This window comes from Patagioenas fasciata, chromosome 10 (assembly GCF_037038585.1).
Source record: "Patagioenas fasciata isolate bPatFas1 chromosome 10, bPatFas1.hap1, whole genome shotgun sequence".
Lineage (NCBI taxonomy): Eukaryota > Metazoa > Chordata > Aves > Columbiformes > Columbidae > Patagioenas > Patagioenas fasciata.
The window spans coordinates 21,897,501-21,920,637 of NC_092529.1; the positions used below are offsets into that span (position 1 = coordinate 21,897,501).

A 23,137-nucleotide genomic window follows, 5' to 3' on the forward strand; every position below is an offset into this window, starting at 1 on the left:
ACGCTTGTTCAGTTCTTGGCACATTATTTCAAAACACGCTAAGAAAGATAAGTACTTATTGGTGTTTTGATTTTATCATTCTCATTTAATGGACAGATTCACAGCTAACAAGCAAAAGCATTTATGTAGGCATTTATCACTAGCAAATATCCAGTGAGCTATTTACCTGCTCTGCTCATGGGTGAGACTGAATAAGCAGCAGAACTGAGCAATACACGTGTACCTCCCTTAGAAATTGCTCCATCTACTGGTACAGGATCTCAAGAAGCATTGTAAAATCGCTTATCTTAACTTTCCCCATCAATTTTTTAGTATCTGTTTGATACTTGTATGTTGGGTCCCACTCTTTTCTAATTACTGTCAATATTAAAAAACTTAGTATTTGTTTTCCTGCATGATCTTTAATATATTACAGTACCTGAATGCCAAGTTCAAATGCTTAAAACAAACCAAGCTTTGTGTAATGACACAGCAAGTGTTTTAAATACACGGACACCCTTCAACCAGTGGTTAAATTCTGGGTCTCCGCCCCTGTTGTGATCTCTGTCACTTGTTTGAAGAACACAGGAAAGAAACCCTGAATGGGTTTCTGATTCAAAGATGGAAAAACCATCACTGGTGGTGTAAAATATATGCCATCACGGTATACTTGTGATAAATCAGCTCCACTGTTGTAAATGTAGCTGGAATGAAGTGTGCCCCAAACGTGGCCTCTTACAAGGATGTGAGAGCGCAGGGTCCATACATGTTTATTTTCTTCTGCTTTTCTTAATTCGACGTTTATATTAAGATCTAAAATGGTAACAGCTGTTTTTGTTTTGTTTTCACAAAGATAAATTAATTAAAAGGTTAAAAAACCCTTTGATTAAAATAAGCATCTTCTCTTGCAAATATACATGGCTAAAGACCGTGTGTATATATAGAGAGATATATATATACTTATCTATATATACTTATATATATATATATACTTTTATATATATATATATACACACATGAAGGCAGCACATTAAAATATATTCTGTATTAAAATAATGAAAAGAAAGGAAATAAATGCAATATCTTTATGAGAAATTTTCGAATAGGGAGCATTTAGTGGTTGTAAAGTGCATACCCGATTTCTTGTTTGATGTGACACAGCTTCTGTAACACGTTGCGATCCAAGGTGACACTAAATAATCCGTAAATCCCGGAGTCAGTTCTCCCACCGCAGAACCCGCCAGAAGATGCCGCTGTGAGCCAGGGAACCACAACGCGCTGCGGTAAAAGAGCTCAGCGCCTCCTGACTCACAGAAATCAGTTTAGCGTGCCAGTTTAAAGAATGGCTTTTGAGTTATATAACCTTCCACACGGATTGTGTCTCAGGTTCCATGGTGTCTATATGCCCCGGCAATATTTTTCACTGTTCCTTACGAGTTTTGGTGGCAATGTTTTTAGATTCTCTGCCAATATTTTTAGGAAGGCATCTTGCTGCTGCCTGCCTGATTTTCCTTTAAGTCACAAAAATAACGCCATAAGCATTTTCAGATTAAATTGCTTGCTAGGGATTATGATTTAAAAGAACTTCTGGGCAGATGGACAGTGCAACTGGTAAAGAATGACTGCTTAGATTGCTCACGTAGACTGCAGGTGATGCTCAGTTCAGATGTACACAGACACAATACGTGTTCCTTGACAAGCTATACGGCTCTGTTTATACAGAGTAACCTGCTGTAAGGGTTCAGAAAGATCAACTATTAAAAGCCATAGAGTAAAACTGTCCAGATTTTGGGCAGGGGCTCTGTGTTCCCCTGCCCTGGGCAGCCAGCGAGTCCGGCTGAGCTACTGGGTGTATTTAGGATTGGGGCTTCCATCAGATGTTACGCCACAAATCTGGGTACATTGGCTTTATGGTCACATGAAACCATAACTGCCCTTTATCTCCTATTTAAATGTCTTCCTATGAGAAAGAAACACAAGATGTATGGTTTCAGGGGTCATTAGATCTTTGAGAAGCCTTTTGAAGGCAAGCTGTTCTTACATGACTCCTGCTGTCTGTTAGTATAGATCTAATTACCCCAGGGAGTGATTTGCTTTGCACCAGTTCAGCAGGATTCTCAGATACGAATACTGGAACTCCGTATTTACCCTCATTCATGCGGAATGATTGAGTGTGCTCTTTTAATGTGCCTCTTTGTCAGGCAGCCTTTCCTTCCTGACACGAGGAAGAAAAACGTGTTTCCGCACGTGCCAAGGGGCTGCGACAGAAGGAAAATTCTTGGTGATGATGTTAATTAGTGGTGTGAACATGGCCCGGCTGAGGCAAGAAGAGTCAGCGTTAGGGGTCTGAAGGATGGCACGAATCTGTAGCAAACCTACAAGTCATGGCCCTGTTCCTCTTCCCCTGATCAATGGTTATACGTGTATGATTTGAAATCACTGTATCTCTGCAACCACAAACCACCCGTGAAGGAGGGAACATAGAGCATTTATAAAACGGTCACTAAAATTTGATAACTCATTAAACTGTTCATAAACTTTTGTCTAATTGTAACACATTGTCCTCGTGAAATATATTGCTTTGAAATTGGGTCCATCTTTTTGAAACACCCTGTACTTCAGCTGAACTTCTACGAGACCGTGCAAAGCAGAAAGTCATGTAGATCGTGTCCACACCTCAAGTTTACTTCTCCTAATAAGCAGGATAATACTGAACTCTAAATGTCCATATAATTCCATGGTGGGATCCTTCCCAGTTAAATGCATTCTCCTTCAGATAAGATCAGCTCAAGTAACTATTGTCTGACCATCAGAAAAGCTTCAGTGGTTTGAAACAAGTAGCTGCTTATAATGAGTAGCTTACTTTAAAAAAACAAGGCAAGTACAACAGATGGAATCTGATAGAACTGTGACTACTCTGACAGAAGCACAAGAATAGGTAATTTGATAATGGTTTGCTTTTCTCTCTGGAGGTAATATTCCTTGTTATTTACACTCTGTTTATATTTGGTTTAATGTTCTCTCTGAACATAGATAAACTGGAGAAAACCACTTGGCTTTAGTCAAATAGCCTAAAGGGCCAAGGAACCAAGAATAATTAGGAGAAAAATAGAAAAAATGGAAATAAATCAAAGCAGACCTCTAAATAGCTGAAGAGAGCTGAGTAAGGGCTCCTTGACCCCAGTCTCCACTGCACGTAAGGTAATGGTACCGCTCCGGGTACGGAAACGAGCGCAGAGCAGCACCGAGCGGCACCCGCAGAGGCCTCAAAGCAGGCAGCAGGGCCTCAGCAGAGATCTGCCCAGCAACAGATGGAGAGGAGAGAAGCGATTCCCCTGGCTGCAGCCCTGCACTGCGGGCATTAACACACTGGTTTGGGTTTTTTTTATGGAAAGATTTGAAAAGGGCTTCTCAAAAGGGCTTTCAAAAGTATTCTAAGAGGTTACAAAAGGTAGACATTTCGATTTCCATCATTTTATTGCCTACAAGCAGAGCAGGTTTGTCTCATGGAAAACTTCTATTAAAATCATATTCCTAGATAAAGTTCTACTATATAGTTTTATCACGGTTGTGAGTAAAACAGGCTGTCACATTTTTAAATTAAATAGAAACAACTTAGTTTTTGCAACGAGATTTTTGGCCATGTGTAGTCATGCCAGCCAGAACTCCTCTGTGTCCAGGGACTCTTGCTTCTCTTTGCAGTGGGAAGACTCATGATAAGAGCAAACCGGGCAAGCTTTGGATCCTGTAACCAAGAATAATTTCTGGTTCGGTGTTGCAGTCAAAGGTCTGCAGCAGCCACTCGAGGAAAGCAGGAGCCACGGTTTGGTGTGAGGAGCAACACGACTGCAAACTGCGCATTTCCCCTCCACCGACTCTGCCATGCTGGGTACCAGTCAGACTTCTTATAGAGCCTGGGCAAGTGCTTACAGATAAATAACTCAGTATATCATATACAAAATATATTTTAAAATTCTCTATATATCTGATATCTCAGAGGACAGATTTCTTGTGTTTACGAATCCCGGGATCTGAGGGTTCAACACAACCACGACAGCTGTTGGGGTCCCCACCGCTGGAAGCGGCTCCTCCTGCTGCTCCGACCGAGAACACGCTGCCTGGCCAAGCATCCCCAATCAACATCTGGCTACACAGCTGGAAACAAAGCCTTGTTTTTCTAATCATTGGTGTGTTTTCTGATGGGTAGTTAATCGGAATAGTACGGACCACTGCAGGCATTTATAAATGGAAGCGTTCTTTTATGTACCATGCACCCAATGCCACGGTAGTGGGTAGATTATAAATACTTTTGAAAACCCTATGCAGATAATAAGGCAATTCAAAACATGGCACACCTACAGCTGTGCTGTTGACTGTAAAGTCTTCACTGAAAAGCAGAAGTAGCAAAACACACAAATTACTCTTTGATATTTATATTACTTTGGTTTCTAAGACCAGATACACATGCACATAGTTGATATGGGAAAAGTTACTGATTTGCAATTTATGTGACGTGCAGAAATAGGCAGTATCCCCCTGCCCCACAAGTGCACGGACGGTACTTGTCAAGATTAGGAAATAATTTCTCAGATTAGAAAAGGAAAAGACTGTTCAAAGATGAAAGGGACATCTTGTTTTAACAGACTGATTTGTTATGAGGAAAACAACCTAGCTAAAAATTAACTACACATGAGGAAACATCTGTATTAAACACTATAGATCTGTTGAACGATTTTTCATGATTTTCCCTTAAAGCTGGGAAGATTAACGGGTATTTGCAAAGAGTATCTTCTGTAGCAATTCCGATCCCCTTTGTCTGTCCTGAAGTGGTGGGTGATATGAGAAGGCCATTTTTAAGGAAGCAGTGTCTGATTAACTGAGAGAAAAACTCATGAATATTGCAAATATTCTGAAGGGATATCTCTGGTTTTCGTCAAATGGAATCCACAATTAGAGGATACGATAAGGAAAATGAGACTAATGTTGAATAACATCCAGTTGCTGTAGAAAAGGCTGAATTCTTCAGTAACCTAAACTAAGTAGAAATCTAACAGCCAGCCAGCAAATACCCTCTGTGCATCCATCCAGAACTTATTTGTTTAAGAGGAAAAAGGCTTTTCACAGAGAGCGATAACTGAGGAATTTAGGAACTTTCTACAGTGCTCCTTGTGTCCCGTTTTCATTCTGGATTTACGTAGGCAGCTTTTCTTTGGAAATGAGTGAGAGCTTTATTTACATACAACAGATAGCAGTTTCTCTGGATGACACCAGTAACCATAAACATTCCTCCTCGTCTTCTTTAAAATGCAGGGACAGATGCCTACCCAAGACAAACAAGGAATCTATCAATGTCACAATAATATCTATTACTGGTTTAAATTTTGGTTTGGGTTGACTTGCATGCTCCGGGCAACTCCAAATTTGCCTCTTTGATTCATTCATATGGCTAATTTACTAGTCCTAAAAGAAACTGTATTTTGCCGTAAGGTGGTATCTTTTTTCTCCCTCCTTGTCTTTCTTTTTCAGTGCCCTTTACAATGGACTAGAGTCATGTTGGATGGAAACTTCTCCATTGTATGTGGTTCCGTGGTTGAAACAATTTTGTGCTTAGTTTCAAGTGGCTGTAATATAAATAGAAGCCACACCACTTTTTTATGTGGGATGGTGTATTTTTATAACTTGAAGCATGATGATATATTTGAAGAACAAATTAGTCATTCTGCCTCAAGAACGAGTCTGTCTGAGGTATGCCACAAAGCTGGTTTCAAATTGTTTACCTGCTGTGGAGCCTACTGGAGTAAAAATAGATTCTTGATTCAGGCTTGGTAATTCCTGTATTACAGTTTGGCTTATTCTGATGCTTCACTGATTACCATGGAGCTGCGCTGGTGCAGAGCAGCAATATGGTCCTTAATAGTTTGTTGTCAGGAGGTTTCGTCATGGTTTATTCCTTCAGTATATTAAAGGAGGTACACAAAAGTTGTAGCTCTTGATCAGACCTGCTGCCTAGCTATAGAGACATAAAAGATGCTGTTTAGCATTTATATAGCCCGTTTCAAAGAATCACAGCATCACGGAATGGTTTGGGTTCGAACGGCCTTTTCCAAGCTCATCCGGTCCGCCCCCCGCCGCAGCAGGGCCGTCCTTCACTGGGCCGAACCCCGTCCAACCCCACCGTCAGCACTTCCCGTGACGGGGCGTCCACGGCCGCTCTGGACAGCCTGCTCTAGTGTCTGAACAACCTCACTGGAAAGAATTTCTTCCTTATATTCAATCTAAATCTACCCTCTCTCATTTTAAAACCATTCCCTGCTGTCCTGTCACTACAGGCCTTGGTAAAAAGTCTTTCTCCATCTTTTCTAACGGCCCCTTTTCAGTACAGAAAGGTGCTATAAGGTCTCCCAGGAGCTCCTCTTCTCCAGCTGAACACCCCAACTCCCTCTCACCGTGTCTGGCATCAATGAAGATACTAAACAGGGCTGGTGTCAGCACAGACCCTTGAGGGACACCACTTGTTACTGGTTTCCATTTGAACATTGAGCCGTTGACTGGAACTCTGGGCACAGCCCTCTGGCCAATTCCTTACGCATCTGAGAGTCCATCCATCAAATCCATATGTCTCCAACTTAGAAGAAAACAATTATATGTTCTTAGACACCTTTACAAAAATACCACACTCTCAGAAGTTATTTAAAGGATCAGTAAAATGAACTTCACACTTTGTAAGCATGGAAATAGAAGCACAAAGATGATTTCCAAAGCCTGAGCGGCAGCAAGGCCGGGGCAGAATTCTTCATCCCCGCACTCTAACTAGCAGGCCATGTAAAAGAAAAGAAGTTAAATACATCCATTTGCAACCTTTGACACAAGTTTTCTAGTATGCTCAACATATTTCAGGAATTTCCTAGATTTTAAAGGCATTTTTGTGAATTGCAGCAAATAAAAAAAAAAGATTATTGTATAATTCATTTCTCACAAGAACAAGTATTATTGTCTTAGTATTCTTTCTGACATCCTCAGGGCAAAGACTGTCTATGAAAGTGCTTCTTATTATTTCCATGATACTTTATACAGATATAACTGAGAGGAAACAATACAAACCCTGGTAATTCACTGGATCCACAGTTACCAGTTTACTGGTGGAACCGCACCAACACCTGCACTATTTGATTATCTCATTTGAATGTGACAAACCTATAAAACATGTTGATAAGTTCTTGAATCCTTGTAGTTGAACATATGTCTGTGTAATTTTCCAGCCAAATTCCTTGAGGGAAAATTTGAGCTTAAAATTATAGAATAAGATGCTCTATTTTAAACCCCGAAGTTTCCTACCTGAGGCTGCTGAGTGGCAGTGGGTCTCTGAGGAGATGGCACAGGAGTTTTGGACAACATTTGGTTCATTTTGCTTACGACTAGCTCGGTTATGTGTTGCCTGTCTTCAGCCTGGTGCTCACCGATCAGAGGCATCGCACAGTCCATGACCTGCAACATAAACCACATCAGCTACTGACACGGCACCGGAGCAAACCGATCCACACCTGCCGAGAAAGTCGGGTCACCCGCTTGATTCATTGTTTTTAACAGAAGTCAAACAAGATCTGTAGAAATGCTATATGTTATATCAGAAAAAAAGTGCCTGAGTGCAGAATATGGGACAGCACAGCAAGAGAAGAACGATTTTACTACGTTGTCCCCTTCCAGCCTTCAAGCAACAAACAGGTTTGGTGTGATGACACTGGGGGAACGGGGCTCCCGTGGGAAGCACGTCACACATAAACAAAATCATGTTTCTCAGGCTATTCAGTGGTCTGCCAAAAATCACAGAATCACACAGAATCCCAGAATGTCGGGGATGGGAAGGGACCTGGAAAGCTCATCCAGTGCAATCCCCCCATGGAGCAGGAACACCCAGCTGAGGTTCCACAGGAAGGTGTCCAGGCGGGTTTGAATGTCTGCACAGAAGGAGACTCCACAACCTCCCTGGGCAGCCTGGGCCAGGCTCTGACACCCTCACCAGGAACAAGTTTCTTCTCAAATTTCAGTGGAACCTCCTGTGTTCCAGTTTGCACCCATTGCCCCTTGTCCTGTCACTGGTTGTCACCCAGAAGAGCCTGGCTCCATCCTCCTGACACTGCCCCTTTCCATGTTGATCCCCAGGAATGAGTCCCCCCTCAGTCTCTTCTTCTCCAAGCTAAAGAGCCCCAGCTCCCTCAGACATAATCGTCCGTGTCTCTGTATAAAGTACATTTCTGAAGATTTCTCATGTGTTTTTGTGACTCAAACCGTGTTCATCAGCTGGATTAGAAAATGGAACTGCAAACTGAAACTTCAGCTTCCTGGCTGTTTGTTGGATTTCTGCTAGGGAATGCTGGATCCTTATTAAGAAATGAAAAACTGGAAATAAGTCCTTGTTATAATTGATATGCTTTCTCGAAAAGTAGTGTGGCTGGAGTGCAGCTGATGCAAAAAAAAAGAAGTAATAACCTATACAGAAAAAATGATATCAGAGAGGCAAAAAAATGTGCACGTTTCCATTCTAGATGTGGCAGGTTAACTGTGTTCAGCAATTATTTAATCCAGCTACTCAGGTGAATAAAACCGATAATGAATTCAGTCACTTCAGTGGGTTATAAGCATTTGCTATTTCTACAGAATCTTTGTTATTTTACACTGTATCTACTTTTGGCACATCTGTATTTGTTTCAGGGGAAATAAAAGTGTAACATAATAACCCCAACTATTAGTCACAATGGCACTGGACATTCTTATCTTGACAAAGGATTTAATTCACTTTTGGGACACCGCAATCCTTTTTCAATACGGATCAAGGCACGTCACCTGCAGTGTGGTGTTTCTCAGGTACAGGTCACAAGTGAGCGAGGCCTACAGTGCAAACAATAGTATTAATAATCAATGAGAGGCTGTTGGGATGGAGCGGTCAGCCTGCACCAGCAGTGATACTCTGCGTGGATCTCATTCTGTGTCCAGACGGAGGGGTGTCCACCTCCCTTTGGGTCTGTGAAAGGCTGCACAGCCGCCACCTCTCACACGCGGCTTCTCACCAGCGCAGGCGAGTGATGCTGTACAGACAATAACAACCTGTGGTGGTGAGAGGTGGTGGGCGCAGAAGGAAAGAATCCTTAGTAAGGGATCCTCACGGGGTTTGCACAGCTGCGGAAGGACCGGTGAGTTTTACGGAGGTGTTTTAGTGCTTCCAAAAGAGCATCCTCCTGTATCTCTCTGGTTTCTAAGGTTCCCTCTCTGTTGCAGGTAAACAGAACAAGACCGAGAAGGTTCAACAGAGGCAAACGGAAATGTTACAGGTAAAGGTGCTCAGAGACATGCGAGGAACAGTAAGATGTGCAGGTGGAGACTAGGGAAATGACTGAGAGTGCTGCCTTACCTTCACTAGAAATTGCACAGTAGGGCAGACCCTGATTTCCTTAGGTGGGAGTGGAAAGCTAGTGATAGCCTTAGGGGCTAGGCCTACACAGGTACCTCTGTGCATACGCTTTATGTAAAGTAATCAGTTTAGAGCTACATTTAAATGATCATATTTCACATTGACACATCTTATCCATTTGCCATTAAAAAAAAATCTTGAGAGCTTTCTACAACCGTGTTTCCTGATGCCACAGGCAACTGTGGGCCAGTGGGCACAGAGCCCGCCCACCGCAGCGCTGGAGGGGCTGGGACTGAGCACAGCGCCCGCTCCCGGCCCCCGGGGAGGGCATCCTGCTGGGGGCTGTTGCTTGAGCTGTTCTCTCCGTTATTGCCAACACCCAGCTTGTGCAGCTGAAGGGCAGACACTGAAACAAGACCTGCTGCTGAAATATTCCCAGGGTGGAAGAGTTGTGTTATCTGTAGGGGTGACCCAGGGAATCGAATGCACCTGCAGCGTATGGAGCTCTCCTGAGGTGGGATACAGTGGGGCAACTCAATCCAACCTGCACTGAGCACTTCATCACCTTTATCAACAAAGAGCACAGTTTAACATTCCTTCTTGTAGATATTCAAGTACTTCTAGGAATTAGACACACAAATTGGGTATTTCAAGAGCCACTTGGGTTTAAAAGAACATGCATGTTCATTATAACACTAGAATGTAATCTTTCATCTTGCACAGTAGCTGGGAATGAGCTGCATTATAAATAGTGTTACCTGAGCGTGAGGATTTTCAACACACGGTGAGCGCTATAGAAATTGTTACCGAGGCTGACAATTTTGTTCTAATAATGAGATCAGTGTGAAGGCCCAAAGCATTTACATTATTCTTCTGTTTGTTCATTTACAAGAGATGCTGCCTATGTGTACTGGCAACATTTGTTCAGGGGTTTTCAGATCTAGGATGTCTCCCCTAAGCTTCTTCACAGCTAAACCCATTTAAAGTAACCCCGAAGGAAACAATGAAATAATAATTGAAGTCAAGAGCAAATTAATGAATGTTTTTCCACTTTTGGCCACGTCAATGGTATTGCAGAAAATCTTAATAAGTACACAGAAAGTTTCTATAAAATTTACAATATTTTCGACAGAGATATTTTAAAGTGGAATATAAACAATGCTTTTAATTGAAAAGTATTGAACCAATATGAATTGATATTTCTGAATGGGTAAAATACAGTCTCGCTGTTTGTGTGCCTCTCGAAATGCAAAATTTTTTGGAGTTACTCCAGTATTAACGTCTGCTGAGTTACTGCTCTTTCTTAATAACGCTGTAATACTTAAAGATCCACTTCATTTTATCAGGAGCTTTTTCTTGCAAGAGTAATATGCATTATCCTGAAGGGAGGAGGGAACCATATGCACCAGAGACTTCAAAGCATTAATAATGACTGAACGTTGGAATGTATTGATGTCAGTGTGAAGGACATGGGATATGTGCCTGATCTGCAGAGGGTACTTATGTCTGCAGTCTAAACACCACCCCCCTTGCGGACAGGCGTTAGCGACTGTTACTTTTGTACATGCTGCCCCTCGCACCAGCAGGTGTGTATTCTACCCCTCTTACCCAACAGCAGAAGCAACAGTTACATGTTTCACAAGTGTGCAAATAAAACTTCACTTTGTTTACCTTCCACTTACATTAAAAAAATGATTTGGAATGACTGTGAAACAAATTGCCTAAAATAAGATCCTGCCAAAGGATCAGACGGGATTAAGATCTGCAGGATGGGGTCCTGACCGAATTTCTATTTTTAAATATTTCTGTAACTGCAAGTTTACATCTAAAGTTCCCTTAGGATCTATTGCCACGTTGCTTGCCAGAACACATATGAAAATTGTACTTCTATGGCTAAGGATGAAAAAAGAAGCCTCGAGGTGCTGCTCAGAACCTCATGTCCACTTCAGTAGAGATCTTAGCTTTCTTGACGATGGTATTTTCAAGCACAGCTGCCCTACTCACAAATCGAGGCAGATTCAAACCCGCATGACATAAAAACCACAGCCGCCTGCCCCGGACGACCTTTTGTCACTTGGACAGGCTTGGATGTTGTTAAAAACCCTGGTGTTTGTTGCCAGACTGGGATAAATATCACTGGGCACAGATTCGCCGCACACAACGCTGAACAAGCGCTCAGTCGGATGTGGCTCTGAACGATGATGAAGTGCTGGTGCTTTGCTGAAGGACACAGGCAGCAGCCAAGGGTAAAAAGAGAAAGGAAGGTGTCACATTAACAAGAAAACTACTGATCCCAAAGAGAAACATCTTCCCTGCGGTGTCACCGCCGCTGTTCTTGCCAAAGCGGCTGTGGTCACGGCGAACACTTTACAAGGAGGGCTTGTTGTCTTTTTTTTCCCCAGTTATCAGAATCAGTAATGTTTTATATAAATCTGCCTTAAGAATTGAAAATATTTTGGGTAACACTAGCAGTTTTCCAGACCTGTGAGTAACTAACAGGAATGCCACGCTGGCATTTCCCCGCTTTAGAGGACCTGACAAAGCTAAATCATACACAAAGCGTCCTGTTTATAAATAGTCTATTTGTACTAGTTTTAAAATATCATTTAAACACAGCCAGGTTTTTTTTTTCAGTACCTCGTTCAGCTATTTAAAATATTGTAGTTTCCTACTCAGAGGATTTCATAGAAAAAAAGACATCTGTAATTTATAAAGTCAAATATGTTACTCTTGCAGATGCCAGTAAAAACATGCATCACTACGAATTCCGGTCACTTCATTCATATCACTTCGGTCTTTAATTTATGTACATTTCAGTAACCAACTCTATGGGATGAATTTTATCACCCAGAAAATGTACTTGACACATCTTTATATTAAACTATAGAAGACTGAGAGAAGTAACAGAGGCTGGAACAGGATGTTCCAGTGAACACCATACTGTGATAAACCAAAACACCAACCTTTTAGTGATATGGCCTTTTAGTGACTATTAGTCTGTGCCCTCTGCTGCTGAAATTTGGGCTGCAAGACTGAGATTGACCAGAAAGAGAAGAGAAATGCTGCTGAACTCTGAGGAATATGGGAAGAAATGGGAAGGGATTAATAAAGGAGGCAGCGCATGGTGAGGAATCAGTAACTGCTAAGGGCTCATCATGTTTGAAGGAGAAACTTCCCCGACTGCCACTGTCCAGACACAGTTCTGCACCCACTGCCACGATGAATTACAGGAGAGGATGGGATAAGTGGTAAGTGCAGAGAGAGGAGGAATTAATTTCATCGTGAATCAGGGTACTTTTGAAGGTCTGTGCTTGAGAGTGTGAGGACGGAGCAAAACCACTTCCTTTGGTCTGTGAATAAGAGGAGCTGGACGGTGTTGTTGCTGTGGTATGAATGTGTTATTCTTCTGGGTTGGTTTTGTGGGACCCTGATGTCTCCAATTGTGGTGAAAATTTTGACTGTAAAGGCAGAGGCTGATGAAGATTTTAATTTAAGAGTTCTAAGTATGGGGAAGGTAATCGACATTAAGCAAACACAACGTTTGCAGAGGTCATTTAAGACTGAGCGGGGTGTAAGAAGAGCTGGTGTGATTTCTGAGAAGCCAGGGAGTGAGTGGCCATGAAGCAATCGCGGGGCTTTCCCTGAGGGCTCCATAGCAGATGCAGGAACCATTTGTAATTAGAAATGTGACCACACCTGAGGAGCTGGGATGGGGCGGCAGAAAAGCAGCGGTGAGGGGTGGGCAATGTGCACAGCCCACCCTGCAGCGGAGAACAACAGCACCGCAGCTAAAGTGACAACGCTGCCACGGTGAGCCACGCGGCTCTAGATGAGCCATCCAGTGCCTACAAACCTGCATGGCCTTGCTTTCACCTGGAACGAGAACAGACCAAGCAAAACTGATGGACCAAGCTGCATTTGTATGTTGCAAACTCACGCAAGCGTAGGAGATTTTAAAAAATTGTAAAATTATATAAAAAATGCAGTTAATACAGCTGAGAAAAATGCCAGCACTTCAAAGAAAATACATGAAGGAGATTGGTATCATCTATAAAATAACAATTAAGTTAACATCACAATGAATTTTACCTGTATTTCCCCCCGTATTAATAAAGTATGGTTCATTATGAACAAAAGAAAACAGTAAGCATACAACAAGTATTATTGTTGCTAATTTAAAAACTTACAGGTATTTTGACAATAGACACAATAAACATAAATACTATGTGAAAGAATATTAGTGAATAATTATTCTTAGGGTGGAGACCAAAATATTAACGTTATTCATGCAGGTTAATGATTATTGCTCCGTTCAAATGAAAACTAGTGCCCTAGCAAAACAAATTCACCCCCTTCACTAACTATGTCTGTAGATACACTTCATTTACTTCTCTGTCTAGAAGAGCAGCTGACACGATTATTTCTGGAATGGTGTCTGGAAAATTTCAGTGGATTATATCTGTTACTTCCAAAATTTTAAAAAAGTCCCAGAAGAGTTCATTGACTAAACTGATTTTTTCTATCAATCACATGAAGCCCACATACGAAGGAATATATTAATGAATTCAGCACTAATCCATCAGAAACTTGGAGAAAGGCTGTTTTTTCTAGAATTGTAGCTTCTAAGCCATTTCTTATTAAGCTTTATTAAGTTCTACTACGACATGTAGGAATGCTCCTTGGTTTGGAAATACCAATGTGCCCAGACGGATGCAGCCTTCGTTATACCACCCAAAGAGTCACCTTAGATTCCTCAGTGTTCAAAACTTCTAGTACCAGATGATAAATTATGAGAGACTTCTGACTTGATCAACTATTCCAGCTGGATTTAGTTCCCTTACTAACCCGAACACAGGATATTCTTTAATGGAAGGAAAGCCACTTAGTATGTAAAAAAATTATGGCCATTATTATTTGCCGCTCCTGCACATATTTACATCCCAAATCACCTGATTTACGGACAAAATTATGCTTCTAGGAAACTTTAAAAGATCTGTTTATTCTAGGAGACTTGTATGTATGATATTGGCCAATGTGGTAAGAAACAAGCTCCCTTGGGTCTTTCTTTCAGGGAAGGGCCTGGGCAGCCCTCCCTGGGTGCCCCAGTCTCAGTGGGCTCTGACCTGTGACAAACCACCGGCCAGGGACATTACCAAAGAATTCTAACAGCATACATTTTTATGTCTTTGTCCAGGCTGCGGTGCTGAATTTTGGAAATGTATATGATGAAGACAGAAGAGTGCACCCCACACCATATAGATAGGCTGCTCCTGGGGTTTGATGGGACAGAATCTCTTGGACCGAGACTTAAAAAATGAATCAAATTCTGTTTCTTAATTTCTTATATGGGATTACAGCAGCTGAAAATATTCCTTATGGAATCCAAATGGTTTGTATCTTTCTACATTATAAAGCACTTGGAAGCTAATTTTAATGTAGCTTAGGGTAACAGTAAGCAAGCAGAAATAAGACACCTGCAGCAGCCACTTTAAAGGATTCCATTACATTTGGTCTCTTTTACTGCATTCATCACCATGACAGGAGCTTTTGTTTGGCTTCCCAGAAGTTTGGTTTTCCAAGAAGGAATCACAAAAGAGAATATTCAGTGGAGTCAGAAACATGAACAATGCGCAAGCATCTGTTCCTTTAAAAGGGAAAGATCAAAAGTCCTCCTTCTATTTAAGAAGTGAAAGTTTAACGGACCTTAATTTGATGTCTTATTAGCAAGAATTGGTGAGGCAGTCAAAAAGTTGTATGTTACAGCGATGTGTTAATAAAACTCTTGTTTCTGGCGTGACGATGCTCGGCAGCCAAAGGTTGCAACAGAGGTGAGAAGAATGGGCACTAAGTGAAGAGCTGGGACTGTTACACAACAGTAACTCCCTCCTGGTCAACCTGGCAGCCCCTCCCTTTAGCTAAGAGACTCCTGATTTACTTCATCGCTCCCTATTAGGAGTTTGGAGATAGTTCTTTGGAGAATTGATGTAAAAGACAAGAAAAGCTAGAAGGATCTTCTAGAGAAGGTAATTTTCTCTTTTAGAACACCACGTTCTTCTAAAAGTCAAAGTTACCTCTTCCAGCCCTCACATCAGACAACTGTAGGGAGCCCGGAGCTTCGCAGTAAACAGAGGTTGTATTGTGTTTGGATGAGATTATGACCGATATTTCATCCTTCCTGTCTTCAGACAAATTGGTCTGGATTGGTTTCTTGGGGATGCATGAGGTACGGCTCGACTGCAAGGGGGCCCAAACAGACAGCCTTTGAAATTGCCCTGGGAGGAGAATTCGCAGCCGTGTGGAAAGATGAGTGCTACGCTAAAAACGTGTCCTTTTTACAGTGTTTGGGAAATAACAGTAATATCGCCTTCGGCTTGTTCAGATGGCTAGAAATCTCTTAGAGGGGCTGCTGAAATACGGAGATAGTGATGGACAAACCAGCCCTGGGGAACCGACCCAAATCTATGCAATGGACTCCAATCCAGCACCAGAGCTACAAAATGTGAGAAGCTGTACTTACACTGCAATTTCTTGGGTTTTTATGACCTGATTGGTCAAAGGAAGATAACAGTAATGAACATTTGTGTATTTATTTCATAGCAGGGTTTATGTATGCAGAAATGAAGTGTCTAGAACTATACTTCAGTGTCACTAAATATCCTCATTTTTTTTCTTTCATTTTAATTCTGTAAACCCTCCATCCTATTCCTGAGCAGTCATTACTCTACTTACACAACAAATACATTTCGCAGGTCTCGAATGGCCGTGCGGCTTTAAAATAAAAATACTTTTAAAAATCTCATCCTTTTAATCAAACAGATATAGAAGAGAAACTAACCCAGAAAAACAATGTGTTTACCCTTCATGAAGAAGCTGGGTACGATGACCGGGTCTCACACTGAGGACCAACGCACTCTTACCTGCAGTGTAAGTGTACTGGACTAGAGCACAGGTAAAGGATCACTTTACAGAGGTGTGCTTGAAGAAGTACAGTTAGAACATTAGATTCACAAGACACAATGTTGTACTGATTCTCTAATATCAGCCACTTGTACAATTTGTTGCTCCGTGGCTTTGGGGAATAAAAGCAAGCAGAATGTGACAAAATGACCATCCCAAAGCATTTGAATGGCTATAGCAGTAAAATATGAAAATCATTGTTATAGGATAAAAAGGGAAAGGGAAATATGAAATCAACTTATTACCTTCCAGAAATAGTAATATAAAAAGTAATTTATGTGTTATACTTCCTAACATTAGTTTAGAATGGATTTCAGTAAGCAGATGAGTTGTTATGTAACACTTAAACACTGTGAGTATTTTAAACCTATTGTCCTGGGTCCTGCATGTCCTGGAGCCCTTGTCCCAGCGCCCTCCTCTGTCCAGACCGGTTCTGTGTACTGAGAGCTGGTTCCTGTGAAACGCTGCTCTCCCAGCCCTAGCACAGCAATCCCTGGCAGCCAGCGTCTGTCCAGAGCGCTCAGCTCCCGACTGCAGCGTGTGCGTGCGAGCTTAATAACACAGTTGTGCTCCCATTTGGAAGTACACAAAATTCTCCCTATACTGGTGTGGATGGTCTTCTGGTCTTCATTATATCATAGAATTATAGTGCAAAGTAACTGTTAAAATTATAGTGTAATAACTGTTGATGTAAGCTGGATTTTTAGTAGCAAATGATCCTAAGTTTTACAGGCTTTCTGCTGGATGTGAACTTCGCAAACTTTTCTACATTTCAATGTCTTACACGGCCTGTGAATGCTCTTGCTGATGAGCGTTACCATCTTCCAAACAATTCAGCTGATTCTGTAGAACAGCAAGAATTATCATGCTTCTATCCACTCCTAATTGCCACATCTATTATGTGCTCTACTTACAACGCTCTATACACCCAGCGCATGATGTATCCTGCAGTTCTTTGAATTCTGTTTGCTTAGAAGTATGACCGTGTCTGGTGTGGAAAAGGAGGGGTTGTTCAGCAGCAGGACGGGGGTCACTCTTTGGTCCATGGCATCATCTGCACTGGCTGTTTCATTTCGGACAAGCCGCTCCCCCTTCTGCCCGCCCAGGCCTGGTGCAGGAAATCCCTTGTGTACCTGACAGCGGCGGAAGCTCAAAAATCTGATAAACTATGCAATATCAAAAATGTGGAAACAGTCGAGTCCAGTGAATGAAAGCAAAGGGTATTTAGTGCAACGGGTTGGAACCAGAAAAGGTCTAACTATAGTTGTACAGAAGCAACAGGATGAAAAGCAAGCAGGGAATAGAAGAGGTCGGTAGGTGGGACTAAGTAGTGCTGGCTGCTGCCAATTATTTCTCAGCCAAGCTTTAGCCACGATGTGTAAGAAACAACATTGCTTTATGTCTGAAAGCTCTAGTTCTTACCAGAACATACTTCTCAAATGCAATCCTACTCTCGTTTTGTAGCTTTCTGCATGCAATCTTTCAGTTTTTAACTATTATCCTGTGAGGTAAGATAACTAAGATCCTATGTCTTAATTTACTTTATAGTTTAAATTTTGGGGTCAGAATTTATCGGATTAAAGCCAGCATGAACGATCCCAAATGTGCGTATGGAAAAGCTGAGCCGCGTCCTCCGAGCCACGCGGGGGCTCTGGGAGCTGCAGAGGCTCCCGCAGCGCCTTAAACGGCGCGTGGGGCCGCCCAGGGCTGCGCCGTGGGACGGAGCCACCGAGCAGGGTTACAACGGGACCCTACACCTTAACCTACAGTTAAGTTACAGGTTTTGATACAATAGAACAGAAACAGTTCTGATTTGGCCAGGCAGACCAAGGGAACAGGACTCCTTGACATCTTCCTCAGCATCTCGGGAGGTGCTGATTAATTCTCTTTGTTTTGCTGAATGTTGTGAGCTGCTCAGGCCTTTAAAATGCTATTTATCAATTTAGCAATTATTAGCAGTTGCAATAATTAATAAATAAATTTGTGAAACCAGAAGAGAAGAAAATACATAGAGTTGTTTAACACTGTGAGAAAACAAGGATTTTTACTTCTGCAAAGCTCTTTTGTTGTAAATGGATATAAATAACTAGAGAGGGTCAATCCATAATCTCCAGATCACTCTCAGGATACAGAAAAAATACTCTTGATTTTGCTTTAGCAAATATCAACCTCTTTTGGAGTGGGGGGATTCTGAAGACCCTTACCTATCTCCTTAATAAAATTCTAAGAACATGGGAGATGCTGAAGAAATCCTGAATTATGTGACAGGCAAGTGTCAATAGCTTGTAAAGTTATATTCATCCATAATAAGATAAATGAGAAACACAAACTTCTCAAAAGTATCTCAAGCAGAAACTTGTGATTCATGAAGAACCTGATCTTAAAGGTAACATTTAGGCTAGAAAACATGTAGTTGTTTTCCCTTCATTCTTAATGTCCCTTTCCATGTAAAGGTATAATTTGGTTGGGGTTCCCTTGGGATAGTGCTATCTATAAACCTTCCAGGAAAAACTGGTAAGCCTGCTCAGGAAAGCAATCATATGGGCTGGGAAAATGTGCCGTCCACCTTTGGGTTGGTTTTGTAGTTTGTGGACACTTCCTCAAACACTAAAAGACATTACCATATATATGGTTACACTTTCCAGCAAGTGTTGCCACTAACAGCTACATGTGGCTTTGTATGATGATGTAAATGTTGCTCAAAAATACACAGTCTTGCCTGAAACACAAATAAACCAGTGCCTATCACACATGTTCTTTCCTTGGGTGTTCGTAAGATATAAAAGCATATATTGAAAGGAGTGGGATTGCTTACCTCAAAAATATAATCTTTTCCGTCCTTTCCATGCACGGCTTTAACAGCACAGATGTCCAAACCACCAAATATTTCCGAACAGGTGTCAACCCAAAGCTTGTACCTGTTTCATAGAAATAATTCATTTCCGTGAGTATCTTAGAGGCTCTTGTTTTTCTATACGCTTAAGATAAGAAAGTATTTTATAATGTTTGCCCCAAGTTCGGAGTTTTCACCATATTGTCAGTTTTACGAATTCACATTTCCCACAGTAGCTTAGAGATCCTGGCCTGGTTACTTTGCCCAGCAGAATCCAGAAGAGCTGGGGCTCTGCATCCTCACCCAGAGCTATGCTGGAGCCTGTCCCAGTTTACACTGGTGCAGACGTGTCTGCTCTAAGCTGTGAGTGACCCGAGGATGAGACGCACTGGAACACAAGCAGCGTTTGGCTGTGTCCCATCCTGCATCCCCAGCGCCACTGGGCTGTACACAGAATCCCAGAATGTTGGGGATCAGAGGGGTCCTGGAAAGCTCATCCAGTGCAATCCCCCCATGGAGCAGGAACACCCAGCTGAGGTTCCACAGGAAGGTGTCCAGGCGGGTTTGAATGTCTGCAGAGAAGGAGACTCCACAACCTCCCTGGGCAGCCTGGGCCAGGCTCTGACACCCTCACCAGGAACAAGTTTCTTCTCAGATTTAAGTGGAACCTCCTGTGTTCCAGCTTGTTCAGCTTTCCAGCGGGGGCTGCACTTCACAGGACAGCTCCACAGACAGGGACTGATCCTCTGAGCAGTTTCTGTGGCTCTGCTGGTGCCAGGGGGTCAGAGAGCCGGGAACAGGGCTCCCGTGTGCTGGTGACACTCAAACCTGCGCACAGCCCCAGGTGTGACAAACCTCTTGCCTACTGCGCCTATTCCGAATGATGGGTGGGTTTCATGCTTTTATCACGAAAACTAGACTGCAAGGCCCCGTCTTAAATTATGGACCCAATTGTATTCTAAGGTAGCAATGGGAGCTTTATATGTACTTCACTTAATGAAGCAAAAGAGAAATCAAAACAACCCTTGAGCTGATGCGAGAGAAAAAGACGTGACACTACGTACAAGTGACGTAGCGTGCAGAGATAACAGACTTCATGTGCAGTTACAGACAGCTGCAGTAAAATTCAACAGCAATGTAAAGAATTCAGCATCGAACATGAGAACTCCTCCATGCCATTTCTAACCTCGTGGTAAGAAACAGGAGCTGAGGAATGGACAGTCCGGCCATTCTACATGCAGAAATACGATTTATTTTTCTTGTGTGAAGAGCTCCATCCACCTGATGGACAGAGAGGATCTGTGACTGACGTGGGCACGAGGCGGGACTGACTAGCAGAGCACCATTTGAGGACGTTCTCCTCAAGAAAACTCTAGTTTTAAAGCAGTTCTTTAACATTCTTTTTTTTTCCTCTTTCACTGGCTAGCATTTGAGTATAAATGAGTATAAATGAGAGCTGTTTCCTCTCCTGCTCTCTCCTGCTCCAGCCTTTGGGCCACATTGATAGATTCGCCCCATCGTTATATTTTCCATTGCAGAAAACAAAGATGTAATAAACATAGCATTTGACTTCATTGTAGGATCAAAGCAAACTCGTTACTGGGCTGAGAGCCTTATTCGTATATAAATATCTTCAGGACCAGCATCCCTTCCAAGAAAAAGTACTAGGTCACATTCTTTATATTTTCTTCTATCAAGTGTGTTCCACTGAAAAAGCTTTTATTTTAAGCAGAATACAAAGAAATTGATGCAACTGTTTGAAAAGATCCTGACGGTAACAATTTAGCAATGAAAATATTATTTTTTTCCTGTGAGAAACATGTTTTTTGTCCAAAATGAGAGGTTCTTTTGGATGCCTGACTATTTCAACATCTGTAGGTGCCCTGACTGACTGGACTCTTCGCATGCACTTGCTTATTAATAACTGGGTTTTTTTCTGTAAAATACCACCATGTATCTTAGAAAGCTGTGAGGACAGTGAAACTGGCCTTTAATGGTAAATATCTGGACTTTATATCACAAAAAATAAAAGCCTTTTTCTTTGAAATACTGAAACATCAATCAGATCTATGAAAGCATTTTTAACAGTGTGTCTTCTGCCAACACGCCAGAGCTGGGAAAATACATTTGGAAAGGGAGGTCTTGGATGGGCTTGCCTGCGGTGTTTTAAAGCCCGGATGGTTTGACAGGAGCACACGGGGCTGCTCTTCCCAGAGCCTCAGAGCCCACCGCTAATCCAGTGTGTTCCCTGGGATCTGATGGGCAGGGAGCACAGGGCTCTGGTTCTCGGGATCTGATGGGCAGGGAGAACAGGGCTCTGGTTCCTTGGGATCTGATGGGCAGGGAGAACAGGGCTCTGGTTCTCAGGATCTGATGGGCAGGGAGAACAGGGCTCTGGTTCTTGGGATCTGATGAGCAGGGAGCACAGGGCTCTGGTTCCTTGGGATCTGATGGGCAGTGAGCACAGGGCTCTGGTTCTCGGGATCTGATGGGCAGGGAGCACAGGGCTCTGGTTCCTCGGGATCTGATGGGCAGGGAGAACAGGGCTCTGGTTCTCAGGATCTGATGGGCAGGGAGCACAGGGCTCTGGTTCTCGGGATCTGATGGGTAGGGAGTACAGGGCTCTGGTTCCTCGGGATCTGATGGGCAGGGAGAACAGAGCTCTGGTTCTCAGGATCTGATGGGCACTGAGCACAGGGCTCTGGCTCTAGGGATCTGATGGGCAGGGAGCACGGGGCTCTGGTTCCTCGGGATCTGATGGGCAGTGAGCACAGAGCTCTGGTTCTTGGGATCTGATGGGCAGTGAGCACAGGGCTCTGGTTCTCGGGATCTGATGGGCAGGGAGCACAGGGCTCTGTCCTCCTGGCCCGACCCTGGTCACTGAGAACGCATGGCATGGAGATGTGCTGGTTCTCTACCTGGTTGTTGTCCCTTCCCGCACTACATTCCTCTTTCTTTCCTATACTCCGAGACTAAGGTTTGTATTCAGCCAACAGTGTCAATTCAGGCACCGCTTTCAAAACAGTTCTTCCTAATTCATGAGGTGCATTATAAATGAAATGCACGTGCATCAGACTCGATTGCTTTTGGTACACCATTAAAATGCTTCAGCTCTTCAGAAAGCTTCCATTTTCCCTTCTCTTCCTTGCTCTGCTCCCTGCACTTGGGTGGGAACCAGACAAAAAGCAGGGCTATGTGATACATATCCCCTTCTGTTTTGAGAAAACATCCACCTTTTCTACGCTTTTGGCTTCATCAGCATAAAAGAACTCTTGCTGGCTAGCGTGTTTTTAACGGGAAAATACCTATTACGCTCTACTTGTCTTACATCCAGGCATGGAAGCAGAAGCAGAGCACAGAGAGCCTTTACAATGAGGTTGTTTCATACTCACTACCCACACTCAATATTGTTTAGTTTCCTTACGGCAAAACTGCAGTGCCTGTGTTTTCACTGTAATTACACACACTGGAGCTCCCTCTTTCTCTTCCTACCCAGTGAAGGAACAACCTCACTGTCCAAGGAAGGTGGGAGGGGGATGAGGGAGAGGAAACAATGTGGCTCCAGCGCATCCGCAGCGGGGAGAGCAGCGAGGACACAGTCTAGACAGGGCTTGGACAGCAGGGACTCGCAATTCCTGCCCTGCTTGTTTTCACCTTTCTCAGGGCAGGCAACGGTTCAGCTCCCGGGACTCCCTCAGCTCATGAGCTGTAGGTTCCAGACTTAAAAAAACCCCAATGAAACAACAAAACCAAAAAAAAGTCCCCCAAAACGACATCACCAAACAACCAAAACACCAGGAAAAGATTACTGTTGAACTTTAAAACACCTCTTCAATTATACGTTTCTTGTACAGCGTTTTTTCAGCTTCCTCGGGTAGCAACCTTTGGAGAAGCTGAACAAAAGAAAATTCATCGCCTTCCAAAAGCCTCCCAGATTTATTCTGCAGGAAAAAGGGGCCTGT

The 23,137-nt window shown here is 42.8% G+C and overlaps 1 protein-coding gene across 2 annotated transcripts in view; it reads right to left on the reverse strand.

Annotated features, from left to right (window-relative positions):
• SYN2 (synapsin II) overlaps nt 1-23,137 on the reverse strand; it is a 177,505-nt gene that overhangs the window by 15,174 nt on the left and 139,194 nt on the right. For both annotated transcript variants that reach the window (XM_071813319.1, XM_065845751.2), the window contains exons 9-10: nt 19,158-19,260; nt 7,315-7,464 (exon numbers count right to left, since the gene is read on the reverse strand). In XM_071813319.1, coding sequence (XP_071669420.1) covers nt 7,315-7,464; nt 19,158-19,260 — 253 coding nt within the window. The remainder of the gene's footprint in view (nt 1-7,314; nt 7,465-19,157; nt 19,261-23,137) is intronic.